At 40.7% G+C, this 26,948-nt stretch overlaps 2 protein-coding genes across 2 annotated transcripts in view; one reads left to right on the forward strand and one right to left on the reverse strand.

Annotated features, from left to right (window-relative positions):
- Positions 1–2,345, reverse strand: LOC109467838 (ubiquitin-fold modifier 1). Its single transcript, XM_019765925.1, has 6 exons — positions 2,219–2,345; positions 2,060–2,116; positions 1,854–1,911; positions 1,282–1,321; positions 1,065–1,097; positions 1–664 (listed from the first exon to the last, which is right to left on the reverse strand). Exons 1-6 carry the CDS (start codon positions 2,311–2,313, stop codon positions 600–602), a joined length of 348 nt encoding a protein of 115 aa, XP_019621484.1. The 5' UTR covers positions 2,314–2,345; the 3' UTR covers positions 1–599.
- LOC109467772 (hedgehog-interacting protein-like) overlaps positions 2,333–26,948 on the forward strand; it is a 27,968-nt gene continuing 3,352 nt past the window's right edge. The window contains exons 1-8 of the mRNA XM_019765824.1: positions 2,333–2,654; positions 17,804–17,996; positions 21,846–22,360; positions 22,711–22,877; positions 23,007–23,211; positions 23,739–23,890; positions 24,336–24,509; positions 24,795–25,036. Of these exons, the coding sequence (XP_019621383.1) occupies positions 2,415–2,654; positions 17,804–17,996; positions 21,846–22,360; positions 22,711–22,877; positions 23,007–23,211; positions 23,739–23,890; positions 24,336–24,509; positions 24,795–25,036 (1,888 nt within the window). The 5' untranslated portion in view covers positions 2,333–2,414. The remainder of the gene's footprint in view (positions 2,655–17,803; positions 17,997–21,845; positions 22,361–22,710; positions 22,878–23,006; positions 23,212–23,738; positions 23,891–24,335; positions 24,510–24,794; positions 25,037–26,948) is intronic.

Raw genomic sequence — 26,948 nt, forward strand, 5'->3', positions numbered from 1 at the left:
TCAAGTATGTGTCATTTCATGTTTAATTCATGTACCCTACATTTTGTACAACATGGTGCACTTTTGCCTCAAACATTTTTAACCGTAACATATGTCAATATCAGCAATGTCACATTACAGTATCTCTAAATTAACTTCTTGTTTCCATAATATAGGAATATGAGAAGGACGAATTCTCTACCTACATGTAGATCTTAACAACTTTGTTAGATATATTTAGGCAAAATCCTGTCCCAATTTAAATGGTAAGTGCCTCAAACATTACATACATTTGAGACAATGCACTGGAATATCCAAGTGATATAATAACTCATGCTGCATGATTTAAAACACAGATAAAATATTGGACTGTGTTTTCACCACTGCACCTTTATATTACGGAGGAAATAATGGGGACTACAACAGACAAGAGTAAGGGAAATAAATATCCTTCGGTGGTAGATACTACAGATTGCTTCATGTATCTTCATTGTGCAAATTGACAGACACTTAATACATTGAGCCTAACATATTCACAGTCTCTTCAATTTGCTAGTTTTGTCACATAGCCATGTCAACATCCATGTAAAATCAGAGGGATAGATAGATGATTTCTTTTCTCAGCAGCCAACCCGGTCTCTTGGTATAATCCTCAGTTCAGAGCCGTGCTTTAGGAAAACGTTGCCTATAATTAGAACAAATATCAAGTTAATTGGTACTGACGCAAAGAAAAATGTAGTATTCAATGAACAATATCTCTATGGTTTAGCTAAGGACACAGCAAGTAAATTTTATGGATGACATCCTCCACAGACTCCAAATCTAATGTGAGAGGGGAAAAAAACAAGGCAAGGCAAAAAAAAAAAAAACAAGATTCGTACATTTTCAAATTTTGACGTCATAATCCTTGTTAAACGAGAAATGCTAACTATATTGTGCTAAATTTATACTGTCAAGGGGCAACTGTGTTGGAACAAGGAGTTTTAAAAAATCTCTTTTTGAACCTCCTTGGTTGGAAGCTCTGCAGTCTAATTAATATTAATGATAATTATCCACTATAGCACACTAATGATGATTTCATTTACCTGCAGTCTGGGCTGGATTGATACCTATGCCGTCTGAGTGGGTGGAAAATAAAAAAAATACTTGATTACCAATACACTGACATTCTTCATTCTAGCTCTGACTACATGTATTCATATAGAAAAAATACAGATATTTAATCATATCAACATCTACCCCCTCTGAGTCACATGTAAAGACCATCTCTCTTCAAAAGGGAAAGTGTATGAAATATTTTACCATTGGTAATGATGGCACTTGTGTCAGGTGGTACTCGAAACTGAAAAACAAATGGAAATTGTTATTTTAAAATTAAACACACGTGTATATCTATATCTGTCTATTTGACCAATATCTACTACATTGTATTTTCAGCTGCCTCTGAAGCCTGGTATAAGATATTCGTCTGAATCCAGGTCAGTTGGTACCATTTCCCAGGGTAATGAGACCGTCATGTATTTAGACAGTATAGACAGTCAGTATGAGAAGATGTAGTCGTGACAGTTCCAGTGGTGTTTCCATTCCACTGCCAGTTTGTTCTTGAAGGCAGTGACTGAACTACTATTCACTGTTGCTGCTGAGAGTTTGGAGCATGCAGTGCTGAGTGAGAGTGAGTGAGTGCTGAGAGTTTATTCTAGTCTGGGTTTACTCTTGTTGATCTGGGCCTGTTTGACTTCTGAATCTGGAATTTGTAGGCATGTCCTCTGGTTGGTTTGGACAGAAACATTGACCTACTCTAGATAATCCAGGCTGTTTGTGTATTATTTTCAAGACAACTTTTTAGAAACCGCCCCACCCCATAAGTTACCCACCTCCTCTGCTGCAAATTTTAGAACTGCCGTGAAGGGTGTGGCCTCTGGTACACTGAGTCTGTAAATAAAAACACATTTACGTTAAAAGATGTACTACAGGATACACAAATCAAAGTAAAACCACGGTCAGATCGCGTAAAATATTGCATCATAACGTGTCAACGTGAGATCACTATGTTGTCTAGCTATGGGAGGGGGGCACTTACACTTTGTATGGCAGTTTTGGATCCGACGTCAGCGTTATCTTGAAGGTAACTTTCGACCTGTGTGGAACAACACCATTAGGTTATCATAAAAATCCATGCTACTTACATATGATAAAGTCTAAACGTATGATATGCGTGAAAATATGTTGCCAAACTCACATGATTGCCAACTGTGGAGAAACCGGAAGTATTCGTGTGCGACCAGCAGTACGCATGTGCGGCCTGAAATCACGCGTAACGCGAGATCTCGTCATTTGCGAGACTTTAAAAAGACGATCGATTTTTAGCAGACGAGACGAGCACAGTTTTGTGGTAGCGAGGAGAGTTGCGTAAAAAGAGAAGTTTCTCCGCCAAAATGGAGAGGTTTTCTCTCGCCTTTCTGCTCGTAGTCAACTTGGCTTGGGCGGCAGATCTTACTCACCTCGATCACCTGTGTTCGGACGGGACTTTGCCGGAGAAAATCGTGGTAAAAGACCACGACCGGGGCGAGTGGCAACCCAAGACGGGGCAACCCGTCTTCTGCTCCGAGCACTACCCCCACTACTCCTGCTGTCCGCACGACTACCAGACCGATTTCGAGCAAGTGAACTACGAGGTAACTTCTTTAACTCCTTTTACAGAAGCTCTACTATATACCTTCCTCATTTCCAACATTTTTACGTAAGTTTTGTCGCTTCTAATCTTTTCAGCGATAATTGTTGTTGATTTTCTAGAGTCGTATCTGCGTACTGTGTGTCAGAAACGCAGCACTCCAGGCACTCACTTGGCAGGCAGGGCGAAATACAAGATCAGAAACACAAAACTTTGTTTTTTCCTGTGCGCTGCGGTGATTTTGGATTTCTTCAAGCAATCGTGTTCTCCCCGGGTGGCCCTGTTTCCCGCTTGTTATGTAAACCTGGGGACCGTGTCTCAGCCTAGTTCAACAAACATTCCGACCACACGGGGGTTGAAAGGTGCTGTATGCCCCATGTAGGGACCCAGTGCACCTGTATGTTGTTGGTCGATGCTCTGCTGAAACTTTGGTATGTAGGTCCCAGGTGTGGATAATAGTTCTTCTTCCTTGCTGCAAATCTAAAGAGAACTAAACCCAGCTCCTTTGTGTGGAACAGAGCAACCTTTCTATTCAATTACTTGTATTTTCTGAAGAAAAGGCAAAGATAAAGCAAACATGTATTCTTATTTATTTATTTACATGTCTACCAAATTTGTTTGTGTATTCTGTTCACCTGTGTCACTGATATGATTACGAGTGTACAAAATGAGTGTCTTTCATCCAAAAACGCTAAAAAAATGTTGTTTTCTCAAGGATATCTTATGGTTTGCTAGCCCAAACTTGGTGCACCAAAAAAAGGGACATTCCTGGGTGTGATAACAATTTGCCTTGCCTTTGAGCCACCTGACAATAAAGGCAGCAGCGTCAGTCTGCAGATAATGACAATTATCAGTTTGGGATCAGCGACACCCGAGCAGGTAATAGAATGTTATTGGCAGAAATTGTCTCCGCATAGGGAAGTTATCACTCCCAGATCGGAAATATCGGAGTCTCAAATTCCACTGCCCCTCGTAGTTGTGTCGTAAAACGCATGCAATCGTGCCGCTATGTTCATAAGACCATTCAGAGTAGGAATTGTGCCAGTGATTTACTGTGTGGCCTCTCCCTTCAATGTTATGATGGAAGTGCAAGGGGTCATTTTGATGACTCAGGTTGCTCTAAAAATTGGCTGCCCTCGAGTCAAGGTGTGTATGTACAGTACTCTGAGGCATGCCCTAATCAGGAATCATTACGGGAGACCAAAGGTGATTCATCTCCCAGCACTAGGTCTCAGTAATAGGCCAGGGTCGGGCTCACGTTCTTGAAAGAACGCAGAAATTGTGCTGAGAGAAATTATGCAGTAAATGAGCAGGCCGCCCAGTCCGGGCTCTTTGATTTTTATTGGTGTAAGCTGAGCTGTTTTACCTCCATTTAGTGCCACAGGTGGGGCACTTAGCCTGTCACGGAAGCCGCCTAGAGGATTTGCGGCTCATGGAAATGAGATGAGTCCTACCGCCCTCAGTGGCGATACTCCCTGTTTGCACTTGCAGCAGTATACTACAGTAGTAGGATCATCAAAGTTGACACGAGCCACAGTTTCCTGTGTGGCCCACTAGTAGTAAATCTGAATTTCAAAGTGCGTATTCTGCCTGACTTCAAAATGACACAGATGGCTATACGATGGGCTTATGAACTTGCCTTTGGCTGCCAGGGTTTGTTCTCCTGGGGCTTGAGTCTGTTGAAAAAAGAAGTCTACTGGTAAAAAAAATCTACAAATCTCGCTACCTCAACTCATTGATCAGATATCAGGTAAGGGCAGCTCCTTTGAGGAGCCAATGACTGATGAGTCATCTGCATGTGGATGTTCTGAATGTGGAAGGCAAGGAGAATACAGGTGATTAGAAAAATGATTTTGTGAGGGGAGAAGACCATCACAGGGATATCACGGCTGAGCGGTTAGGGCAGCCCTGAGCACCTTGTGGCACATAAACCGGTGATTGCCAGATTTCTCCGCGGAAGATGCATGGAAATGGTGCTGGGCACAATTGAGATGTTATCAGGGCAGAAAGTAGGTGACTTTTTCCCCAGGTGATAGAGGTTGAATTGCTAAACCTGTTTTCCTTTGGGGCATCTTTGTCATGGTGGTAATGTGGTTGCTGTGGTAAATGATTGTCTGTGAAGTGTATTGTTCCTCTGGTATATCTGCCTTTAGGCACAATTCTCAAGCTTTGCAGGCACGTGGCAGCAGCTTGGATTACTTGTCACACCTTCATATCTGCATAAGTGTTGTTTGAAGTATCTAAATTATAATAAAAATCCCACACAATTTTTGATAAAAATGGTGTGATGATAAAAACCTACTCGCTTACACATATATTGGATTTCTTGGAATGTGTAACCTCCCAAGGAAATAGACTACTTGTGATAGCTGCTCTTTTACAATTGAAACTTTTCATATCATCACTAGGTGCTGTGGATATATTATTATTCCTTTGCCGTCATAACTACGTCAGTGGTATCTCCCTTGTGGAAATGGCTAGCAGGAAACTCTTAAAGATGAATAGCCATTTAATCTTTGTTTCGGCAAACTGCAGGCTTGCCCAGGCATTGCACGGCATTTCCTCTTTAGCTACACACAGGACATGTATAATTCATGCACCTTGTTCTGCTCAGTCTGTTCTGTATGTGAAGGAATGCCTCTGGCGTATTCTGATACATGCAGATGTGATTTAAAGTATGCAAATGATACAGTTAGGCTGCATGACAGCCAAATTATGGTGCACGATACAATGAAGGTGAGTTTGATCTGAATGGAACCCGATATTGACAACACATTGTGCATTGAGGCAGCCAGCATTAGGATTATTGTATGTCACCTGAGGGAAGAACACCTGGAAAGGAGGACATCCCTAGATAGAAGAATGGATTACATCTATAGAGAGATGGAGAAAGGGACACCAACTGTACTGTGAAATCAATACACAAATAGAGTTGGCCTGGGGTAACGTGGTGCCCTGGATTTTTAATTGCTAATGTAAAGGAAAACACTTATTATTATTGATTGCAGTATACATTTTCAACTCTCATCATAGTTTTTTGCAAGCATATTGCGAGGAAAAATTTTATGTAACACTATTCTGTAAATTTGTACATTCATGGTTACTATGCCTAAGTTATTTAGCAGTGAAGCCTTAAAGAAGATTAAATTTTAGGACAAAAATGTTACTATTGTTAGTGTGATTGTTTTTTCCTGAAGACAGACCTCAAAAACAGTGGAAGAGGAAACTTAAGAACTGTCAAGAAACTCTGAGGGCTTAGGCTGCTCGCAGAGAAGACACAGAGACCAAGGACTGAAGGATCTAGTCTAGAGTCTAGTTTCAAGAACTCTGAGCTGCAGAACACGGTGCATCATCAGTGCCTGTTTATTTTATCGAGGGGTCATGATTGGTGTCTGGAATCGTCAACAGTGCATCTCTCTGTTCTGTTCTCCATGTCAATTATGCATCTTGTGGCATTTGCCACTTTGCAGGGCTGGTTTCCAATATCACGCTTCATCAAAGGACATTCCATCACTGGGGAGAAACAAGGACGTCAAATGCCACACAGACACTGCCAATTATCTCGTGGGTGGCAGTTTGTCCTTTTAGCCTGGATTACTGACCCTTCCTAAGGTGTGTCCTGCATAGTGGTTACCTTGGAAAAGACGTACGCATTGAATACAAAACATGACATTAAGAGGGTGGTATTGATATTTCCAATATCAGAATGGAAGTCACCGTGACTTGTACTTTTAGGAAAGTACCTTTGAGATGTCTCTTGACTCAATGTACATGTACATGGTATATTATATATATATTACCTTGACCTTCTCCACACAAACTTCGGAAAGTTTTTTCTACTCAGTTCACGTACAGAGATCGAAAACCCGTGCATAGGTTTTCTCACTTTGGTTTCCCAGACCTGATTATTATCATGCTGTGATCTGTTGACAACAAAAGTGCGGTTCCAATGAGTAGGAGGGGTAGTCTGATGGGAATGCCAATTGACTCCTGTGTTTTTGCGATACCCTGCCAAGTTCCCATCTGTTAGCATGTGACGGTTTGTCAATACCGTATTCCTCTGGCGTAAACATCCGTTACAGAGGGATACATATAACCTATTTCTTTACATTAGGATCGTAACCCAAGTAGGTCTGCAAAGTGGCTTACTGGGTAACCTTGTTAGGATCTTAGAGGAACTGAAAGTATCAATAAAGACAGTTCAAGGCTATCAATGTATGGTGATTATGTACCACTTGGCTTTTCTTCTGAATGGAAGCCTTAACTTAATCTTGAATGTTTTTAAATGACTTTGAAAGCAGAAGTCCTGCCTTTGATCTGAGGATATTGCCTGAATGAGCATCTTTTTATGATTTATCCTATAATTGAATTGCCATGATTTATTTTCTTGTACCCTTAGGCTTTACTTGTTTTTCAGTGGAGCTGAATCTTTCTTGAGTTTTTTTATGCCATTTTGTGATCATTTATTGATTGTTTTATTTTTTGCTACAGTGTAGGTCAGTGCATGTGTATTCGATCAATTGAAAATTTCCCTTCAGTCAATCATGCCATTTGAGATTGACAGGATGACTGTCCACACTAGGACAAAGGTAATAACAAAGAAGGTGATAATTAAGTGTAGGTGTCAAGTTATTGATTCTTGATTAACTGATTCCTCATTCCATTGAAGTATGATAAATCAGACAACACAGGTAATACACCATTAGCCATTTGCAGTAATGAATACCTATAGGCTATAGGTTCCAAGAGATTTAATTAACAATGTGCCACACTAAGACTGATCTGTGTTACAATTAACACAATTATCATCACCACTATCTATAGACAAGATGCTTAAGTCAGCAGATATTTCTGAGAACATATGTTTTTATTTCTACTCATCCTCTGCTCCATTTATCTTCTATAAATATATCAGAGAAAGAAATGTCTATGTTTAGTGTTATTGCAATGAAAAATTTTCTGTATAGCTACAAGAACATTGTACAAGTATGTACAGTACATCTCAATGTAGTCATACTCTTTTAGGCAATTGGTAAGTCTTAGCAGAACTTTGTCCTTATGAAAATTATATGAGACTTTTGAGAGATAGTTTAGAGTCAGAGAGTTTCGAGGCCTGGTATTGGAAAAGCCAGCTTCGCACCAGAGCAATCATGAAGAGAATCTGTGAGCACCCGCCGGGCATCCAGGTAATCAATATGTACGACGTACATCCAATATATATTGGATATCACACCTGCCTTTCTCTGATTTCAGTCCTACTGTGTGAAGATAAGTGTGCTTTATACTGCCAGATTGCTATATTAGTTCCACCATCAGGTGCTATACAATGTAGTCCTACTACTGTAGCTGGAGAAAAGCCAAAACTATACATACTTGTAATGGTATGATTCAGTATTATGTTCATATACATTTGTAGACAGGACATTTCCTTGGGAAGAAAATTGAATAGTCTATTTGATGTTGTGAAATGTTGTGAAACCATTTTCTAATCTAGTAACTGCAAGCAATGAGGCTGCATGTACATGAATATGTACTATATGAGTCTATCTTAAAGTCTCTCCTGAGGACCAAAAAAGTTGACAAGCAGGAACGACTCTAACTTTAATTTAATCGTTTCCTCGCGATTTTCTTTTTGGACGCCTTCCATCAGGTGTTTCATTAAGTCCTGCAGAATTGATGGTAACCCCAGGGCACCGCTAACGTTAACGACGATCAATATTCAGGACCCCTCGCCCATCCCAGGTCCATTGCTTCCACCACTAACCAGCGTCTGTCGATAAAAAGCCTAATAGAAAGATCCTTAATGAAAAATCGAGAAGCATGACCCTTCTAATACACCGGGATGACCCGAGTGCTGGCCCCTGACCAGACCACACCTTCAGCCTTGTCATCAACCTACAGTGAGTTAAATGAAGTGGGTCAGCACAGAAAACGTATTATTACAGCAGGGATGAAAGGCTTGCTTGTGAGTAAAATCAGATGCCTGATCAGGAGCCTGTTTCAAGACTGATCTACATGTACAAATGTAGTATGATCCATGGCCAGGATGTACAGATCTGTGTGCTATAATTAAGTATAAAGTGATCCACGACTATTAGTATTATGTTGAAGTTTGACTCTTTTTCTATGGATATTGTACATTTGGACAGGTCATTTGGACCAGTTTCATTTCCTCCATGAGTTATTACAGTTCTATAACCATTAAACAGAGGGAGCTCATCATCATCATCATGTCGTGCCAGAATCGCAATAGAGTGAGCTATGCTATGACAACTGTACAATGGTTTTGAGATTGGTTACTTTACAAAATATGCCAGTTTTCTGATTCAGTATGTACATGTACATTATATGTCTGCTAACAGTAGCCTGGGTGCCAGACAAGTTTCCAGGACCAGTTCCTTGACTCTAGGACCCACATGCCCCCAGTTATACCACGGTTCCCCTCTGTTAGGCCCTGATGGCTAACTGTGCCTAGCATGTTATGGGTCTGGCATCCAGGCTAACAGTAATTGATTTGTCAGCTTTATCGTGCAAATGACAGGTCTCGGAGGTGACTGCAATACATGATTATTATTTTGCATGCAGAGCTCAGACTTGGTTGACCCTTGGCTGGCTGGATGCATACTGGGACAAATTGTGCTGAAAATGCATTTGCCCTTCGATAACCTTCCTTGTCTTCGACTTTGAAGGTACATGTACTGAATCAGGATGTAGATGTTTCACTTTTGGCTTATTTATTGACCAAGATAAATATGAGTCACAAATCACCTTAATCTTATATTTAATTGAAATTGATCAAACTTCATATATGTGCTCATTTTACTTTTTAGCCTGGGTTACATCCTCCACACTTTCTGCCAGCTCCCTTAATGTCGTGACATAGGGAGCCGGTGGAAACTATGGAGGATGGCACCCAGACTATTGTGCAGTGTGCTATAGCATTTTTTTAATACAAAGTTGAGTTGTCTTAATAAATATTTTTTTTGCAAACTGTGTATCAACTGCCACCTTGACAAGAATTCATTTAATTTTTTTTTAAAGAAGAAATGTAGAATTTTACAAATCTGGAAAACAGACTGTTGATACAATGTCAGTTACAAAATGAGAACTTGAAGAAATTGCCTATTCAGCAACATAATGATGATTCAACAGCTGGTTGATAAGCTTTAGAAGTTTAATCAAATGATTAATGTATTGAAGTCACACATCATTGACTACATTATACTTAATACAATACATTACACAAGGTGAAAAACCCACTGTTCTTTCCATCTGATTTCACCTTTATCACCAACAGACATATCTATCTAATATTGTCTGGTTCTTTGTCCTTGCATGAACCCAATTCTAGTTTTAGCCAGCTGCATATGGCACAATAAATTTCCCCCAGAGGCATTAGTCAGATGAAAGCACAAGCATGGTTACAGGTCTTATAAATCACTCAGTAGTGGCACATCCTTGGCTAAATGTTTTCCTTACTCTTCAGTAAATCCAAACACTTTCCTTGGATGGTTGCCCAGCCATCAGTGTTATAGCTTGCTCCATCCAAAAGGCTAAATGCAGCCAAGCCTGAGGCTTGGATTCACATTCTGTATAACCACACTATCTATAGTTATAACATTCTGTACAACACTGAATACATCCATTGAGAAAGGGACTCAGCTGGTCATAGACAGTACTTCCTCTGTTAAGTTGGGCTAAGGTAGCCCCAGCATACAAATGTTTTATAAGTAATAAGGAATTGTCATTCCACCCCCATACAATGCTTGTACGCCTGGAGTAAAAGTTAACTCCAAATTTGTTTCTTGACAGGTGTGTAAAATAAATGTTGCCTGCCGAGCTATCAAAGGGCTATTATGCAGGCTATCTGCCTTTTGCAGACAAGCCACAGCTCAAATCTAGCATGATATATGATATACAAAGTTTCAACTTATAAATGAACGAAAATGCTTTACTTATAAATCAAATTACAGCCCACAATACAGAATTCCTTCCCAATAGCTCTTCAAGCAAATTCGAGTGATTCAATTGAAGTCACGGGCAAAATGAAGCCCTCCTTTATTCTGAAGTTAACCCGTTCAGTTAACTTACAATTGAGTGAACTCCAGTCAAACTAATACTGATTATCCTCGAGTTATTCATCACAAAGAGTATTGTGAATGACGTTTCTGTGATTAAATTTTGTCTGCTGTACCCCATTATAATCTCAAAGTCATCTGCTTCCCAACTTCCAAGAAGTTAGGGTGTATGAATGTCTATGACCTGTTGAAATTTTGTTTCCCTTGCTCTCAAGAATGATGTCTGAAAAAGCATCCTTGAGACTCCATGGCACCAGTGTAGACAATAGTGTTATTCAGGCACATTGTGATGCGAAATGCCAGATACATCAAGAACACTGCAGTTTACATTGAGTTTCCTCTGTGAGATTCACATGTTGAGTTACGATATGTGGAGATTTTACCTGAAAGGAAACTCTATGGGTACTTAAAAGTACATTTAGATTCTTTATTCAAGTTTCAACTACTGATGTCTGATGGGCTTCCAAACCCTCTTATACATGTACATGAACAACGACTTACCAACCTGATGGAATTATTCATTAACAGTTCGTATGTACAAACATTATTTCCCAGCACATCATCTAGCCTGGATGCCCGACTGATAAGCACACTAGGCCCTAAGTTAGCCAGCGTGCGTGGATCAGTATCTGACTGAGGGAGGCTGTGGTGTAATTTACTTCAGCGCACGTTGGCCCTGGAGCTGAAGAACTGGCCTGTGTAGGCCCTGGAAACAGTCTGGCACCTAGGCTAGACATCAGCAGGTGTCAGCATCAGGGAGCAGGAAGCAGTGGGATGAATTGATGGGGTGTTTGGTTTATCTTGATTACAAAGGGTGTGATGAAAGTGCCTTTGAGCCTTCAGATTCATCATAAGCCTGTCATCATGCTGAGCAATATCAGGATAAGATCTCGATGTGCAATTTTTGGTATAAAACGCCATGGGGTGCCACTTGTTCCATCCTGTGTAATATTGTGGAGTACATATTATGTATGTAGATTACTGGTAATGTTTTTGGTGGGAACATTTTGTGAAGTCAACAGTTGCAGCTTTATTTAGTTGACAATTTACAAATGAACTCTGAAAATTTGAGGTGAGCTCATGATGTACATGTATCTTTGCAGGTCTTGATCTCAAGTGTCAAACTTCATCATACAAATGTACTCCTGTAGTCTGTGTCATCACCATAAATGTATACTGAGCATTGCGAGCAATTATATAACGACTCCAAATTTTGGAAAGAAAATTAAAGAGAAATTTCACCCCACACTCCTGTAGTCATTATAACTGATAACACACCAACCTGTACCCTAGTTGCAATAAAGCCACTTCCTGAAACCATTGAACATCTTGCAAGTTCTGACTAATGCATTCCCACATGGAAACCGAATCTCACCTTGTACCCCTGGCTTTTTGCGTCCAACAAGTTTTCACCGCATTGGCACTCAGTGATATGTATTCAGCTGTGAAGGTTTCCATCATCAATTTTCAGTGCGAAGGTCTTGAAATGAAAGGCTGTCAAAGATACCTACAGTAAATGTGTAATAATTATGTTACATTTACATAAGAGTGATGTTTCCTTTCCGCCGGAAAGTCAATACTACTTTTATTGGGTAATGTCATTGCATGGTGGGTATAACATAACAGTTCACCATAAATCATTTCTGACAGAGGTAGAAGATTACAGAGTCATATGAGACGCTTTTATGCTTGCTATACCAGCCCTAAAATTGCAAGTTTGGATATTCAAGTAATAACTTTATATTGTGATGACTGTATATTCTACATCAGTTTAAGCTGACAGTGTAGCAGTAGAAGTTTAAAAAATGGTTATAATCTGATGCTAATCTTGTAGAAAGGATAGATTTCCATGAAATAATAATCAGTTGTATCAAAGCTGAATGCTAAGTGACAGTTGTGGTCAGAAGCTTTTCTTCTCAGCTGAATTCTCAGAAAACCAATTTCGGCCATTAGCCTTTGATCAGAGGAAGGCTGAAGAAGTTTTACCGATCAATATCATAAATGGAGCAGGAATGGACGAGATGGAACTGCCTGCCTGACAGTGTCCCAGATGTGGTAATTGGGTTGGGGTTAACCTTCTTCGTAGCTGAAGTGGCCTTTTAGCATTAAATTTGCATTGTTCAGAGGGTTAGACAGCAGGGAGAAGGTTAAATGCCTCCAGGCAAAAGTGCTGGAGGTTTCTCCTCAAGAGTATAGGGGTGAAAGCAGAAAAATACATCAATAAAATAGTTTCCATTTTTGTCGGTTTCTATCGGTATCACACAATGTTAACTTAAACTGTGAGGCAAAGGTAAGCCACAGACAGATCAGCCGGAATTGTGTTTCAAAGTTTTGGTTTGCACATCATGATATGATGAATACAGTAAAAGTTGAAAAGAAACTAGCTATAGCAGCCAGGATTGCTTCAGCAGACCTTTATGAACAGGTCAGACTCTAGATCTACTGTAGTCAGGGAGCAATATATATAAGCTTTATTTGTAATATCAGAATGCTCAGAATGATTGACAAGAGACCAATTTATATTTCTAACCGCTTGCTAAGAAGTCTGAAGTCAGGGGTGTTTGACAAACCGTTAGTGACACACGTTTCTTACTTGATGTGTCACAGAACAGCGCATGCAAAATGCAAATACGTGGTTTTCCATGGTACTGATAGAGAACTGTCTTTGTCCGTCACAGTGACGCCAGCTACTTTATCCATGGAATTACCCTTAGGGTAAAGCACTGTGGAGAGGACTGCAAATAGTCCAGTGTGCTGCTTATCTAAGCCACACAGACCTCTCCAAAACTGCGTGTGTTGCTGTTCAAGCTCAGTCAAGGACACAAAATCATTCTCCCAGCAGTAACAGCCTTTCTGTATATTGAAAGGCAGAGTTATTTAGTACATGTTGGGTATTGATTTTGTGTGGAATGTGTTGTAAATGCGCTGAAGAACCGATTTATGCCGCGCTCCAAGACAAATGGCAAGCGACAACATCTAATTCCTTAAGACCCACCGCTCTTAAGTTTGAGGCACATGAAATCCTATATTTTGATAGCCAGTGGGAAAGTAAATCAGTCACGCTTCATTGACAACTTTAGAAACATGCATATGTAGAAGGCATTTTGCATGCACCATGAGCACTTGCAAGATGTGTAGCACTTTCATTTAAAAATCAACAGCAATGTCGACGTCTGAATGTTGAAACAGTCTAAATGCCTTTTGCATCCAGTGATTATAGACCATGTCCATACAGTTTCCATATGCATTAATTTTATGAAAATTAGTTCACATGAGAAATGAGTTGGACGTGAACGACTGAGCATATATATCAGAGGAAAGCGGCCGCGTATGCTTCATTGTCAACAACTTAAATCTTTTCAGCCTGCTGCGTTTTACGATTGTGAAATTATTGCATAGCTATGATTGGAACCAGCTATCTTGGTTGTTAAACATGCGTCTAACGACAGAGACAGATGACCTAAGGTAATCGCAGCATAAAATTAAGTAACATCTCATATTTCCATACCAGTCATGTTCATTGTAGTCAAAATGCTGTAGTAAATACTGCAATGAAAAAAATTGATCTTTAAGATTTTCTGTAAATATGTTTGAGGTGATGATCATGAAGTTATGATATAATATCCGTTTTCAACTTTATAGTCTACATGTTTTTGCTGCCAACTCTCAACCTGCCCTGCAGCTAAGTTAAATGCAAGTCTGCATATCTATCTTGGAGCTCTGCCCATTCTGTACAGTAACAGTAATCTCCACATACCCATTTGCTACATTTTTATTTCCTTATGTTCACTCTCCTCTTCAGCTCTCTGTAGCCAATGGTTACAGCATTTGTTTGTTCCAGATTTTAATTAGAGTGTGCAATATATATGGAGTGGGCAGAGTTTTGGAAGCATTTGGTTGTCAGTTTTTCTGGAATAAAGGGGTGGACAGATGGATGTATATTAATATCGTTAAGATAGATAAATTTTACAGTTGTGTAACAATATCCATCAACATTAATGAGGTCTTTTAAAATCATAACTACTTTTAGATGTTTGCCACTATAAGATAGCCAGAAGAACTGTACAATTGCCATTGTTTTAACACTGTCAAGACACACATGATAAAAATGACCCCATCTGCATCTGGTTTCTCTCGGGCTGTCCCCCATTGATTTGAGCTATTGATTCAATATAAATTTATAAGGGCTCTTTGCTTGGAGAAAAATGGGGTGTCGTGACCTTCTTCTTCCATAAAACATGCCAGAACTTTTTCTAAGACTCGCTTTGCCTCATGCACTCGCTTTGCCTCATGTATCCACACTTCTACACAACAATGCAAGTCTTTTCTCTAACTTGTGAAACTTTCACTTTGAAAATTGTGTATGTCTTTGAAAGCAATTGAATAAGAAGATTTAAAGGAAAATGACCCAATTTTGTACCAAGGAAATACTAGGCTGTCCCTGAACTTCATGTATGCTAAATTCAAAGTTGAACTCCCCTGCAGTACACTATCAATTTTCTACAGTCAGGGAAGCACTACAGAAAATTGTCTGGCCATGCAGCTAAGGAAAAACATCCCGTAGGAGATGTTAATAGTCTATTCCGGCTGTACTGTGACACAGTAATGTGTCACTGACCAATTGTCATGCTTGGCAGAGTGTGCTCTGTCGTTGTTCATCAGGAAAATTTACAGCAAGGTTTTTAAACAACTAGATTAACCTGAACAGAGCGAGGTGACAGTCCTTAATATTGTGGTAAATGAGGCATTGATTCAGCCGTGTGCATGGGTCTCCAGGGCGCACTATAACAGATGTGACACTGTTAGTAATACTCCGGTTCAACAACTGCTGTACTCAATGGAAACATAACTTTTATTGAAGGTTATTCAAGGACAGCCATGCTTTTCAAAGTGAACTTTTACAGATGTTTGTTACACTATACATGTGGATACATTGATAAAATTTGAAAACTACTCCGTACCCATGTATAATCCATTGCGGAAAACCTGTAATCCTTTAATCAGTAGCTAATGCATTCCACCTAATCTGGGCTCTTGAAAAAGATTTGGCATTCTTTTCACCTTCTGTTCCTATAGCATTTCATTCAGCCTCTGGCAAGCACTTCAGATACCATCTCTTTTTATACCCCAGATTCATTAGTATACCTAAGCCTGAAGCTTTGATGCTTGATTCATCAACAGATAACACACAGAACAGAGCCTATAATCCATTACTACTGAAGGCAGCCTTCACCTACATTCACAAAAACAGCATGATGTCTGAGCTTTCACATCTACTGTTAGACATGCAGTACAACTACTCTTATAGAAGATTAGTTGAAAGTACGTAGTTACAACTTTGCCAGGAATTATGACTGCACTTTGTTGTACATTCAGATAAGAATCAGGTGCCGGTGTCTGTAGTGGTGGTGGTTTATTGGCTGAGTCCTCTAGGCATGCTTTTGTAAATGTTGTAGGTTTGTCATGAATAGCTTCAAGTCAAAAGGGGTGCTGCCAAGCATAAGAAATGATGTTAGCTCAACTGCACATTGTTCATGTATCTGATATAATGTCTACACTGCGAGCGGCATATTTCATAACATGTACAGCAACAAAGGAGGTTATCTGAGGCTTAGTGATTGATTTCTGTAATAAAGAGTTTGAATTTGTAGTTAGCATTATTCTGTGTTGTGGTATGGAAGATTAAAGCAATGTACAGATATTTGCAATTATAGAATTTTAATACCAAATGTCAGCAGATAGATCCTTAGATGGCATTTGTGCATTCAGTTGGTTGAATATCAGGTATGCTCATACTGATTGATGTGAACCAGATCTGCAAACACACCAAACTTATCCATTATATTTTTTGTAAAAGTCAAGTGACTATGTCATCCATTCGAGTGTAATTATCATGTAATTTACCGGTAGATACAGTCAACATACTTCTGTACAAAAGTAGATTTTAAAGCTGAGCCAGGAATAGTAGGATAAGTCAGATTTTCATGAAGTATGTTATGTCCAAACATGTTTTCAAGTTTATCCTGACAATGGCCTAATGCAAAGCGTCATGCCTTCTTGGTAATGCGGTGACTGATATCCCTTCTGGGAGAGCACAATTTAAACATGGCATTCACACAGCACTTATCAGTGAAGTGCACCGGTTCCCCACCATCCATCTGTCCGTACTGATAACACGAGCGCCTGCACCTTGGTACCACTCAGCTCTCCTTTATCTTTGGGAACTGTTGCACGGGCAAGATTGCCGCCGTAATGGCAGCTCTTTGCGTCTCTTGTGCGTTGTCTCCATTACTCTTGGGTGGGGGAAGACGGGCAGACTCTCGCAGATGGACATCGATTGTAGATGGTCGCTCGCCGGGGGAATGGGTCTGAGATGATTAAAGCCATTTGTGCAGCACCTCGCCCTGACCCAAGCTGAAGTGGTGCTTTCATATCTGCGGGGGGCAGTCCTAATATTTCTGTGGGCAACAAGGCGGGGAAGGGTCGCGCTGCTTTCATCTGCCGTGGCACGGCGTGTCCTGAAATATTGATGAGGGCATGTTTGAAAGAGTTTGGATAAAGTTATGGGCACCACTCTTCCCTGTCACTGAGGGAAGGTGGCACGGTGGCATATGGAAGGTCACACACAGGCTCTCTGCCTGCCAGAACAATTTACCAACTCTGACTTTCTGACGTACTTCCGGAGTGCTGGCTGCAGCTGGGCTTGCATGGATATCTGGCCTCGTAGTAGAGTTTGTGATAAGGTGGTCATTATCTTAAGTTTACAGTAAGTTTCATGATGGCTTACGTCACATAAAGTTACTAACAGAAATGCACAGCAATATGTGGTTGGGTACAGAACAACTTTTAGTAATTTTAGTAAAGTCTAAGCTCAAAAAACAACTTCTTAGGCCCATATTATGTTGAACATTTTTTTTCACTCTAGAGTTACTTGAATAACTCTGTAAGTAATGGGTTAGTTATTCACAACAAAGACAAAACAAAACATTATGCAATGGTTTCAACAAAGAAATTTGTTTTTGTATCCAGACTGACAGTTGATTTTGTTTGTTAATTTTTCCCTTTGGACTAACAGCTGACCAATGTAGCGAGTACAGAGTGTGCCCACATGCTGGGTAAGCTGCAGTGTGCGCGGTGCTCACCCGTCTCCTGGTACCTCTTCAATGCCGGAGACACCCTAAACCCTGACCAGCGCAGCCGCACACTCCCCATCATGTGCTCCGACTTCTGCTACCAGTTCTACGAGGCCTGCCAGGGTTCCATCAGAGGTATGTATGTCTATTACATTATATTTCTATGGCAGTGGGCAAAGTTGTTATGTCTTACAGTTGTTACCACACTTGTTTGTAACTATGATAAACCACCTGCATACGCAGGTCAGTGCAAGAGCTGTGCAGGTATATCTGATATGATGAGTGATATCTCATATATCTGTATCTACCCTGCACCGGTCCATGTACTGGGTTTATACATAGGTGTATGTGAATGTTTTTGCTACATTAACTGTTGCCACCTCTGAAGAATAACAAAAATAATGGCAATGGTTTCTGAATAGTATGGTCCATGCTATGGGTAGTACACGTAAAATTTGTCTGGTGTAGATGATTTTCAGCTATGCAGAAAACGTATTTCTAGCTCTGCTGTTATCAGCTTTCCAACAGCTCAGAAATCAGTACCAGGGACAGATGTTGTAAATAACACTCAAACATGCCATACTTGTCCTGCAGATTGATATCTCTGAAAATTCAATAGATAAATTGGACTGGTACTGAGGTATGCTATCATCAGTATTAGCTATTTTCACTTGAATACAGACAGAAGAATAACGAAGACGGGATGTGAGAGTGAAAATCAAGTATCGAAACATGACAACTTGTTTCCTGCTTTGCAAGAGATACTACCCAATAAAGAAGGTCTATTAATCAGACAAACTGCCAGTCATAGCAACAGACTGACACGTCTATCCGGTACCTGGGGGTGTGGAACAACTTGCTAATGGAAAATAGCTGTCCTGGGACCGGCGGGGGGTCCCTGCTGCATTGTGTGGAGGACCTTTGACTGATGTATTATGTATGGCACAATGCCATCTTGTCTTAAGAAAGTGCAAGGTAACAGATTCAAACTACATTAACGTTTGGTTTGGTACAGGATTGTACAAATGGATGAGGGATGAATGTTAAGCAGAGACTTGTCAAAATCTTACTTATGTGAATACATGTAGAGTCAAACCTGCTCAATAAGGCCACCCAAAGTGCTGTTCCTGTTGGACAGATGGCCTTCTTAGACAGGTTACTAAATTATAATGCTTATGGGTTGGGAAAAGGTGGTTGTTATGGCCAGGTGGCTGACTTGAAGAGGTCACTTGGGCAGGTTTGACTGTATGTGCCTGGTTGAAACCTTGCCATTGATAGAAAGAAATCCAGTAGTTCAAAAGACTACACATCTCCATGGCTACTACTAGACACATTTTGGTAGACTCTAGTAGAGAGTGACAGATGAGGCATCGGCCTAAAGCAGGTGCCACCATTTGTGTATCATGTGGGAACAGTCGATTCTACCGATATCTCCCACAGCTCAATGAGTAATCCATCCGTCACTCCTGCCATGAACTACGTATACGCTTCCAAACCTCGTCACTCTGGTGATCCCCCCACAGCCAAATGGTTCACCCTCATGTAAGGATGGCTTTCTGATACCTGATCGTTATTCTACCTGTGGTCCCAACGACCTTCGGCGATGTTGTTGTCACCATCCCCAAATGAAGATTCATTTCCCAATCAGGCTAATGTACATGTTGGTAATAATCATCAGTCATATCCACTTGGGCACTCAGGTGGTGCATATTGGGTTATAGGATTTTCTGTAGTACAATTACCTATCATTTCACAAACCCAGCCAGTGTTGCATGTCGTACTACCTACTTGGGCACAATAAATTCACTCTCATTTCTTAGATTTCTTAGGACTTCAGTTTTTTAGACTTCTGTATTAGAGGTATATTTGCCTTTATAAAATGCGTGCAAGCAATTATGAAATATATCAAGGGACAGTTTTCTATGAATGTAGAATATTGTAGCTCATAATTAGTGATTCATCATTTCATAGCATGCTTAAGTTTAAAGGTGGTTAAAACAGGTAAAAGTGATCTGTGTTGCTTGTTATTTTGTACAGAAAGTGATTGATTGCTCATTATTCTGTTCTGGTTTTAACTCAGCACAACAAGGTGCTCTGATTTGTTCGCACGCACAACGTTAATTGAGTAAATCTAGTATCAAATCACAAATCTGCTTGACTTATGCATCCTGTTCCACACAGAATACAAGTTATAACAAGCAAACTAACCAATTTGCTGCCTGTTAGTTGCAATATAATACGTGAAGAGTTTTTTAATGTGACTTAAAACCACATTGTCCCAGGGAAATCTTATTTATTAGTTCTCCATTCTGAACTTTTCAAACGATATGCAATGACTCATGCATGGTGTGTATAGAGATGAATAAAAAGGCTGTTGTATGTAGGGTATAAAAGATATACATCAGTGTACTATTCAACTTGTGGGTGACTTAATCATCTAACTCTGGGGATAGCCATCTTACCATTAACTGAAAAGAATCCATAAACAGTCTTTATGGGCAGTAACTGGGGACATCGTAATTCATGTTCTATTCTGTATAGATTTACACATTGTACGCTGTACAAAACAGCCTGGCAGCCTGCCCATGCAGGCAGTTGAACCTGTCACTTATCTTTCCCCTCCTACCCCTGGCCTTGGGAAGTCCACAAAATGAAACAATTGGACGTAATGATGTGTGAAATCACCGGACACCCACAGCGAGCCATCAACTGGCCAGCGCTAGTCTTGGCCTTGACGGGATCAATAGGAGATGGCACGGGAAAGCCTGCTGATGTATCACTGCTCTCCTGCTGCCAACACAAGCTGACAGGCTTCCAGGGGTGACATGTCTATTCACTGCTGGAAAATCAATAAGAAATGGACACTGTGGGGGAATGTTTACACTTGAAAGCCCAGGTTACTTCTTGTTGAGCAAGAAGCAAGTATGGCAGACCAAATTAACGGCTAGAGTTTCATGGATGAGATGAGTCATGTGAAGTCATTACGTGCAAAACATGTTTGATTTAAAGATATTGAAGAAATAGAGTCCTGTCCAGTGTGACATGTAAAACTAACCGCAATTCAGCACTAAGGTCAGGACCACCGGTCTATAGTGTATTGTATTTAATAGTTACTGTCTGGAAACTGTTTTACTGTCTTAAAACTTGAAATCTCATTGTAAATATTGACAATCTTTCCAGGCATTATTTTTTTAGTTAGGAGTTGAGAGGGTTGTGTCTTGATTAGTATTCAAAGGACCGCCTCTGCAGTGACAGTGCAGCGCCTCACCCCAACGCCACCGAATTCACCAGGGGCTCCTTTGAAGCCGCCTCAATTCATACATGCAAATCCCTCAGCTTTCCCACTGTCTAATCCTGTAGATATTTCCCCTGTAGAAATGCCTTAGAAGTACAAATCCCATTAGTATGTACCCGACTTCCCTCCCTGCACACTATGATAACGTTAGCGGGAGCCGAAAATCCCCTAATTTACGGGGATTAGCGGAAGCATTTGATTGACGTTCATGTGTGAGACACAAAAGGCATATCAGGCCGCCCCACCATATTGCTTCCATCTGATAATGAAATCTGTGCAGAGCAGACCGCAGAAGATTATCGTGTTAAATGAGAAGGGATAAAAGTTCCCTGAACTGCCAAGTATAGTTGTGGCTAGTGGTATTTTCTATAGCAACGTGGTTGTGGTAACACGTATTATTGTACCAATCCCAGCATTGGTTTGTGACACAAACCCAATTAAAAGTTTATATTACATTAACAACAGCTCTCACTCTCAATAAGAGTTTTATGTATGTATTTTGTACCATGTATGTGTAAAAATATGTGTATAAATTTATTAGGACTTTAAATGATATGAACTGTATCAGTGTATGTCATATTTTGTCTGACCCTTACCTCTTTCCCCATTACTTCAGTGAAAAGTGGCCTACAGGCCGATTTGAGCTTGTCATGAATAAAAAGTGGTTAAAAAATATCATCTATTTCCAGGTCTGTTTGATGACATGAACATCGACCAGTTCTGTGCCACCAACTCGGCTCCAAAGGGGAAGCCATGTTTCCCCAGCCACTCCCACCACCTGCACCCCAAGGGCAGCGACAAGAAGCCCATCTACCAGCGCCCCCCCACCGTGGTCATGGCTGAACACAGCAAGGTCAAGGCCAAGAAAGAGTTCACTCCAGAGGAGTGGGAAAAGTACTCCAAGTACACCAGCATGCAGTCGTCTGAGGAGGTGGACTTTGACTCTGAGGAGTTGGAAGAAAAGCAGTTCCCAAAGAAGAAGTTTGAATGGTCGTTAGAAGAGCCAGAGAAGAAGCCGGTAGCAGAGAAAGAGTACACGAAACCAGTTCCTGATGGCCCAGTGGACATGGCAGTGAAGGAGAGAGAGGAGATGGAACCCAAGGATGGAGTAAAGCTTGCTGAAGTTTTGGCTGCCAAACAGTTCCACCAGCTGAAGCCTCTGGACCTTCCCCTGCCAGCGGACAAGAAAACTGACCCTCCAAAGGTTCGGCACTAGCTTTTAATGATTGTATGTTTGCTCCTTAGCTATGAAATCTCTAGAATTCAAACCCTAGTTATTGTCTTTTTGAAGTAGTGATTACTGCACAAGGAACTGTACCATCCTGCGAACTGTACCACTATGACTGTAGTCATAGACCCACTAACAGAGAAATAGCAAGTCCTCAGCATTGGAGCCAATTTTGCAGCTTTGCAACTTAGATTATTCTCATTCAAACTTACAAACTTGCACAACGGGTACAGTATATGTCACTTCTCAGATATTAAAATACTTTGACTAAACATTTTACAGGTATAAGTATGAATGGTGCTCATTTTCATTCTCATCTCCCACAGATGAAAGCTAAGAAGCTGCCACCCCAGGACTCCCATGGTGGAGCAGGAGGTACAGAGTTCTTTGATGTCCCAGATGACATGGACCTGCCTAACGCAGGCTGGACTGACGATGTGCTGGAGCCTGGAGTCAAGAAGGAGATAGTCAAGGAAAAGCCTGCTGTGCTGAGGTGAGTGTTCAAGACATGGAAGAGCCTTGATGTAAGGTATTCCTTGGTTGACTACTAATTGAAAGCCAGAATGACAAGTGTTATTTTACTACCCTGATTACTGAGTCACTTTTCTGTCCTTTCCTATAGCAACAAGCCAGTGTCAGACTGTCTGTGTGTGAAGGAGGTAGTGAGTGGCCTGAGGAACCCTGTGGCTGCCATCCCCAGCATTGACCACACCCACAGGCTGTTCATCGTGGAGCAGGCGGGTATCGTCAAGGTCATGACCCCCGACGGCCGCATACAGAAGGAACCCTTCATCAACATTGAGCAGGAAGTCCTGTCTGGGAGTAAGGTGAGTTCAACAACAGGAGCTAACTGACTCATTGGCATAAACATTGTCTTAATTTTTTTTTTGTTTCCTGTGGACTATCTAAAATTTATCTTCACCTTATTGATACCTTCACCTCACCCTATTGATAGTTTTTGGATAAATGCCACTGTTCAACTTCAGGTTATGTTAGTCACTGTCAAAAAGTAGTGGATGCTGCCTAAAACCTATGACAGTTTTCAAAATCTGTCCAGTTGCTTGTAATGAGTAACTGTTTTCTTGTGTCCTAGAATCTCTTTACCTGATGTCGATATGTTGTGTGATGGATTAGAGAGGGGCAAAATGTTATAGTTTGGGTAAGTTAGAGTATTTTTGTCTCTACTGGACTCTACTGGACTACCCTTTATTTTCTGCTGATGTTTCATGTGAAATTCGGTAATGTGCTGTCTCTTTAGATGGGAGATGAGAGGGGCCAGGTTTGTAACATTGTAACATCTCACATGCAAGTTACATTTTTTTGTGTGAAATATAGTAATGTGTTGTCTCTTTAGATGGGAGATGAGAGGGGCCTGCTCAGCATGGCGTTCCACCCTGAGTTCAAGTTCAACGGGAAGGTGTACATGTCGTACAGCGTGGACAAGGGCAGCTGGGACGACACCCCGCGGGACCACGTCATGAGGATCACTGAGTTCACCGTCACAAGGTTTGTAACATCTCACATGCAAGTTACATTTGAAATTCCTTTATTTATGATTAAGGAAAACCACTAATGAAAACCTATACATGCATGGAGATACAAGTCTATATTTCAGTCACAGAAAAATGTCTTTGACATTCAGAGAAGTGTGCATTAAAGAAGCAATGACACATGAAAATGTCTGTACAATGTCTTATGTCTTTGTAAAGGAATTGCTGGAAGCTTTTGTCTAAGGAAGTCAGTCAAAAGTCATAAATTCAGTGAAATCCAGGCATACAATTGCTGCAAACGAGGCCTCAGCTTCAAGATAACATGGTTTGTTGACTGTATAAAGAAGAGTCACTGTGAATTCATTCCTCAAGCTAACTGACATCTTTCACACGGCAGTTGTCCCTCAGTAAGATATCGCATTTGTTGACCGACATTTTCTACCTTTGTATGGCATGAACAGACGTAACCCCAACCGACTGGACCCCACCACTGAGCGTATCATCCTGGAGATCCCCTGGCCCAGCCCTAACAGCATTAGTGGCCAGCTCCTGTTTGGGAAAGATGGATTCCTCTACCTGTTCCTGGGGAACGGAGGTGTCAGTGAAGAGGACGAGGAGAACTTTGATGGACTCAGGTTAGGAAGAAGTCTTAAATATATGCAGTCTGCATTTTCTCACCACAAGACACATCAAGCAAAGATTGCTTGGACAAGAGCATGGACACAATCAAGACATCACTGTAACAAATAAAGACTCTGTAGCATACAGGTAGAACAGATGGACAGATTTTTTACAAGAATTTAGCATAGTACAGTTGTACATTAATTGTTTAAGCATACAGTTGTGTACATGTATTAATTTTATATTGTTAATAGAATGAATCTGAGTCTTCAAATCGTATGACTGGTTTACTGTTTTAGTGATTTCCTGGGCTCGATCCTGAGGATAGACCTGGACACAGACTACTGCCAGAGTCTGTACGCCATCCCTGGTGACAACCCCTTCTACAACTCCACCTTCATGCCCTGGGAGGTCTTCGCTTACGGGTTTGACAACCCCTGGCGCTGTACCTTTGACAGTGGGAGAATCATTTGTGGAGATGCTGCAAATAAGGAGAAGGACACAGAGAAGATCTATATTGTTAACCGTGGGAAGGACCATGGTGAGTTCACATTCCTACTTCCAAAACCTAAACTCCGAGGCACCAGTGGTATATGTCTGAGTGTATTCTGCCTTGTAGAGTACATTTACTACAGTGATGTACAACATATGCAGAGTGCAGGCATTGATCGTATGCAAATGCTGCAGGAACTTTCCCCTCCCTTGCCTCTTTACCATCCCTGGGTGTCCTCTAAACAAATTACACAGTGGCTGCACTTTATTTCACGTCTCCAGAAAGTCTGAGAGTTGAGCTCACCAAATCCCAGCACCGTCAGAAATGATTGAGTCAGAAAACCAACCTGACGTCCCCGGTCTAATCCCTGGGTAAACTGAGACAAATTACCTCCACTTTGAACCTGAACCTGTCACTATTAGGGAACACATTCTCGTTGGAGACTCTAACATGGCAGTTCGTAGACTCTGGCACCGCCAGGTTCAATGGAAAACCATTTTGTGGTTGCAAAATTCATCTTAATCCAATCTGAAGTTGCCTTTTAGAAATAACATTAAGAGAATGATTGATTGAAGTTCACCAGAAAACATTTGGTTTGTCAAATGTCCTCAGCTGGCAATGTTTTTTACTTGACATTTACTTGAAGCTATCCGAGGTCATTAATCAAAGGCTGTAATTCTCAAATATGGAACTTTTAAATTAATGATGTGACTTTTGGAAACCCTGCAGGGAGTTTCAGTGAATCTACCTCATTCTTACATGTGGCATTCAGAAACCTACTTTTACAAGTCATGTGTAATACTCTAGCTGAATGCAAGCAGGCAACTCTTACATTGTACGTACATGGTCTGGAAATGAACAGATGGTCAAAATGATATTCAGTATTGCAACCAAGGAGCGTCTGTGACATTGAACTTCATGTAAATCTGGCAGAGCAATGAAGGAGTTATAAAACGTGGAGGGAAGAGTCTGGAATCCAATTTGTCGCCAGTAATCCATGCATTTCCTGGATTACTGAAGGTGTGGTGCAGACTGCAGGGAGAGTCATTCTCACACGTGTGCCGGTCGTAACACAGTCACAGCTGATCACACAGGCATGGCCCTGCATACAGGACTTACACAGGGGGCACGGGTTAATGCAGGCAGGACAAACAGAATGTCACGAACAGATATAGTAAGTCATTTGCTCACAGGGCTTGAAATACCACCAGTATAGTGCTGGTAAAAATTGGAGCTGCTCAGGTATTTCTGATGTCTATCTGCACCTAACCTGTACTATCACTTTATTGGGTACATATTGTCTGTGAATTTGTATATAGAACATCTATTAGTCTTCCAGTGTTGTATATTGTTTGTAATAAAGTTTCTTAACAGTTTCTAGTTAGAGCTATGCTCCATAAAATCACCTATAAAGTTGTACAAGTACAATTTGTCTGGTGCAGGCTATTTCAATTTCTTTAGCCCTGGGCTCATTTTCTGCTGTGTTTTAGGGAATGGGAAACAGCTAATGCTTTCCTCTGGAAGTTATCAAGGGGAAACACGACTCGTGGGAAATATGCAGCACTTTTATTGCCTCATAAAATTTATGTGGAATCACAACTTGTCATTTTTCATTGTCTAAATGTGCAGGCATCATTTTGTCTTTGGAGCATTTTAGGAACCAACCCCACTTGTACTTGGAAGTGGTCTTGAACATTAAACTGTAAAATAATGGGTGGAATTCTTTCATCTGCAAATTTTTTTATTGGTCACAACTGAAATGTTCCCCATTTTACTCAGTAGAAAAAAAGCTACATGTAAGAGTAACAGCTGGTACTTTTATCAGAGCACATAAAAACATTCACCGCTCATGTACAAAGTGTCCTTGAGCAATGACATTGTCATATGATGGATGGATTTGTTTTGCCTATTCACTTTGTAGCTCACAGATGGTGAATCAATCCCTCTTTCTTGTAAAACA

Source organism: Branchiostoma belcheri, unplaced genomic scaffold (genome assembly GCF_001625305.1).
Source record: "Branchiostoma belcheri isolate BF01 breed outbred unplaced genomic scaffold, Haploidv18h27 scaffold19, whole genome shotgun sequence".
Lineage (NCBI taxonomy): Eukaryota > Metazoa > Chordata > Leptocardii > Amphioxiformes > Branchiostomatidae > Branchiostoma > Branchiostoma belcheri.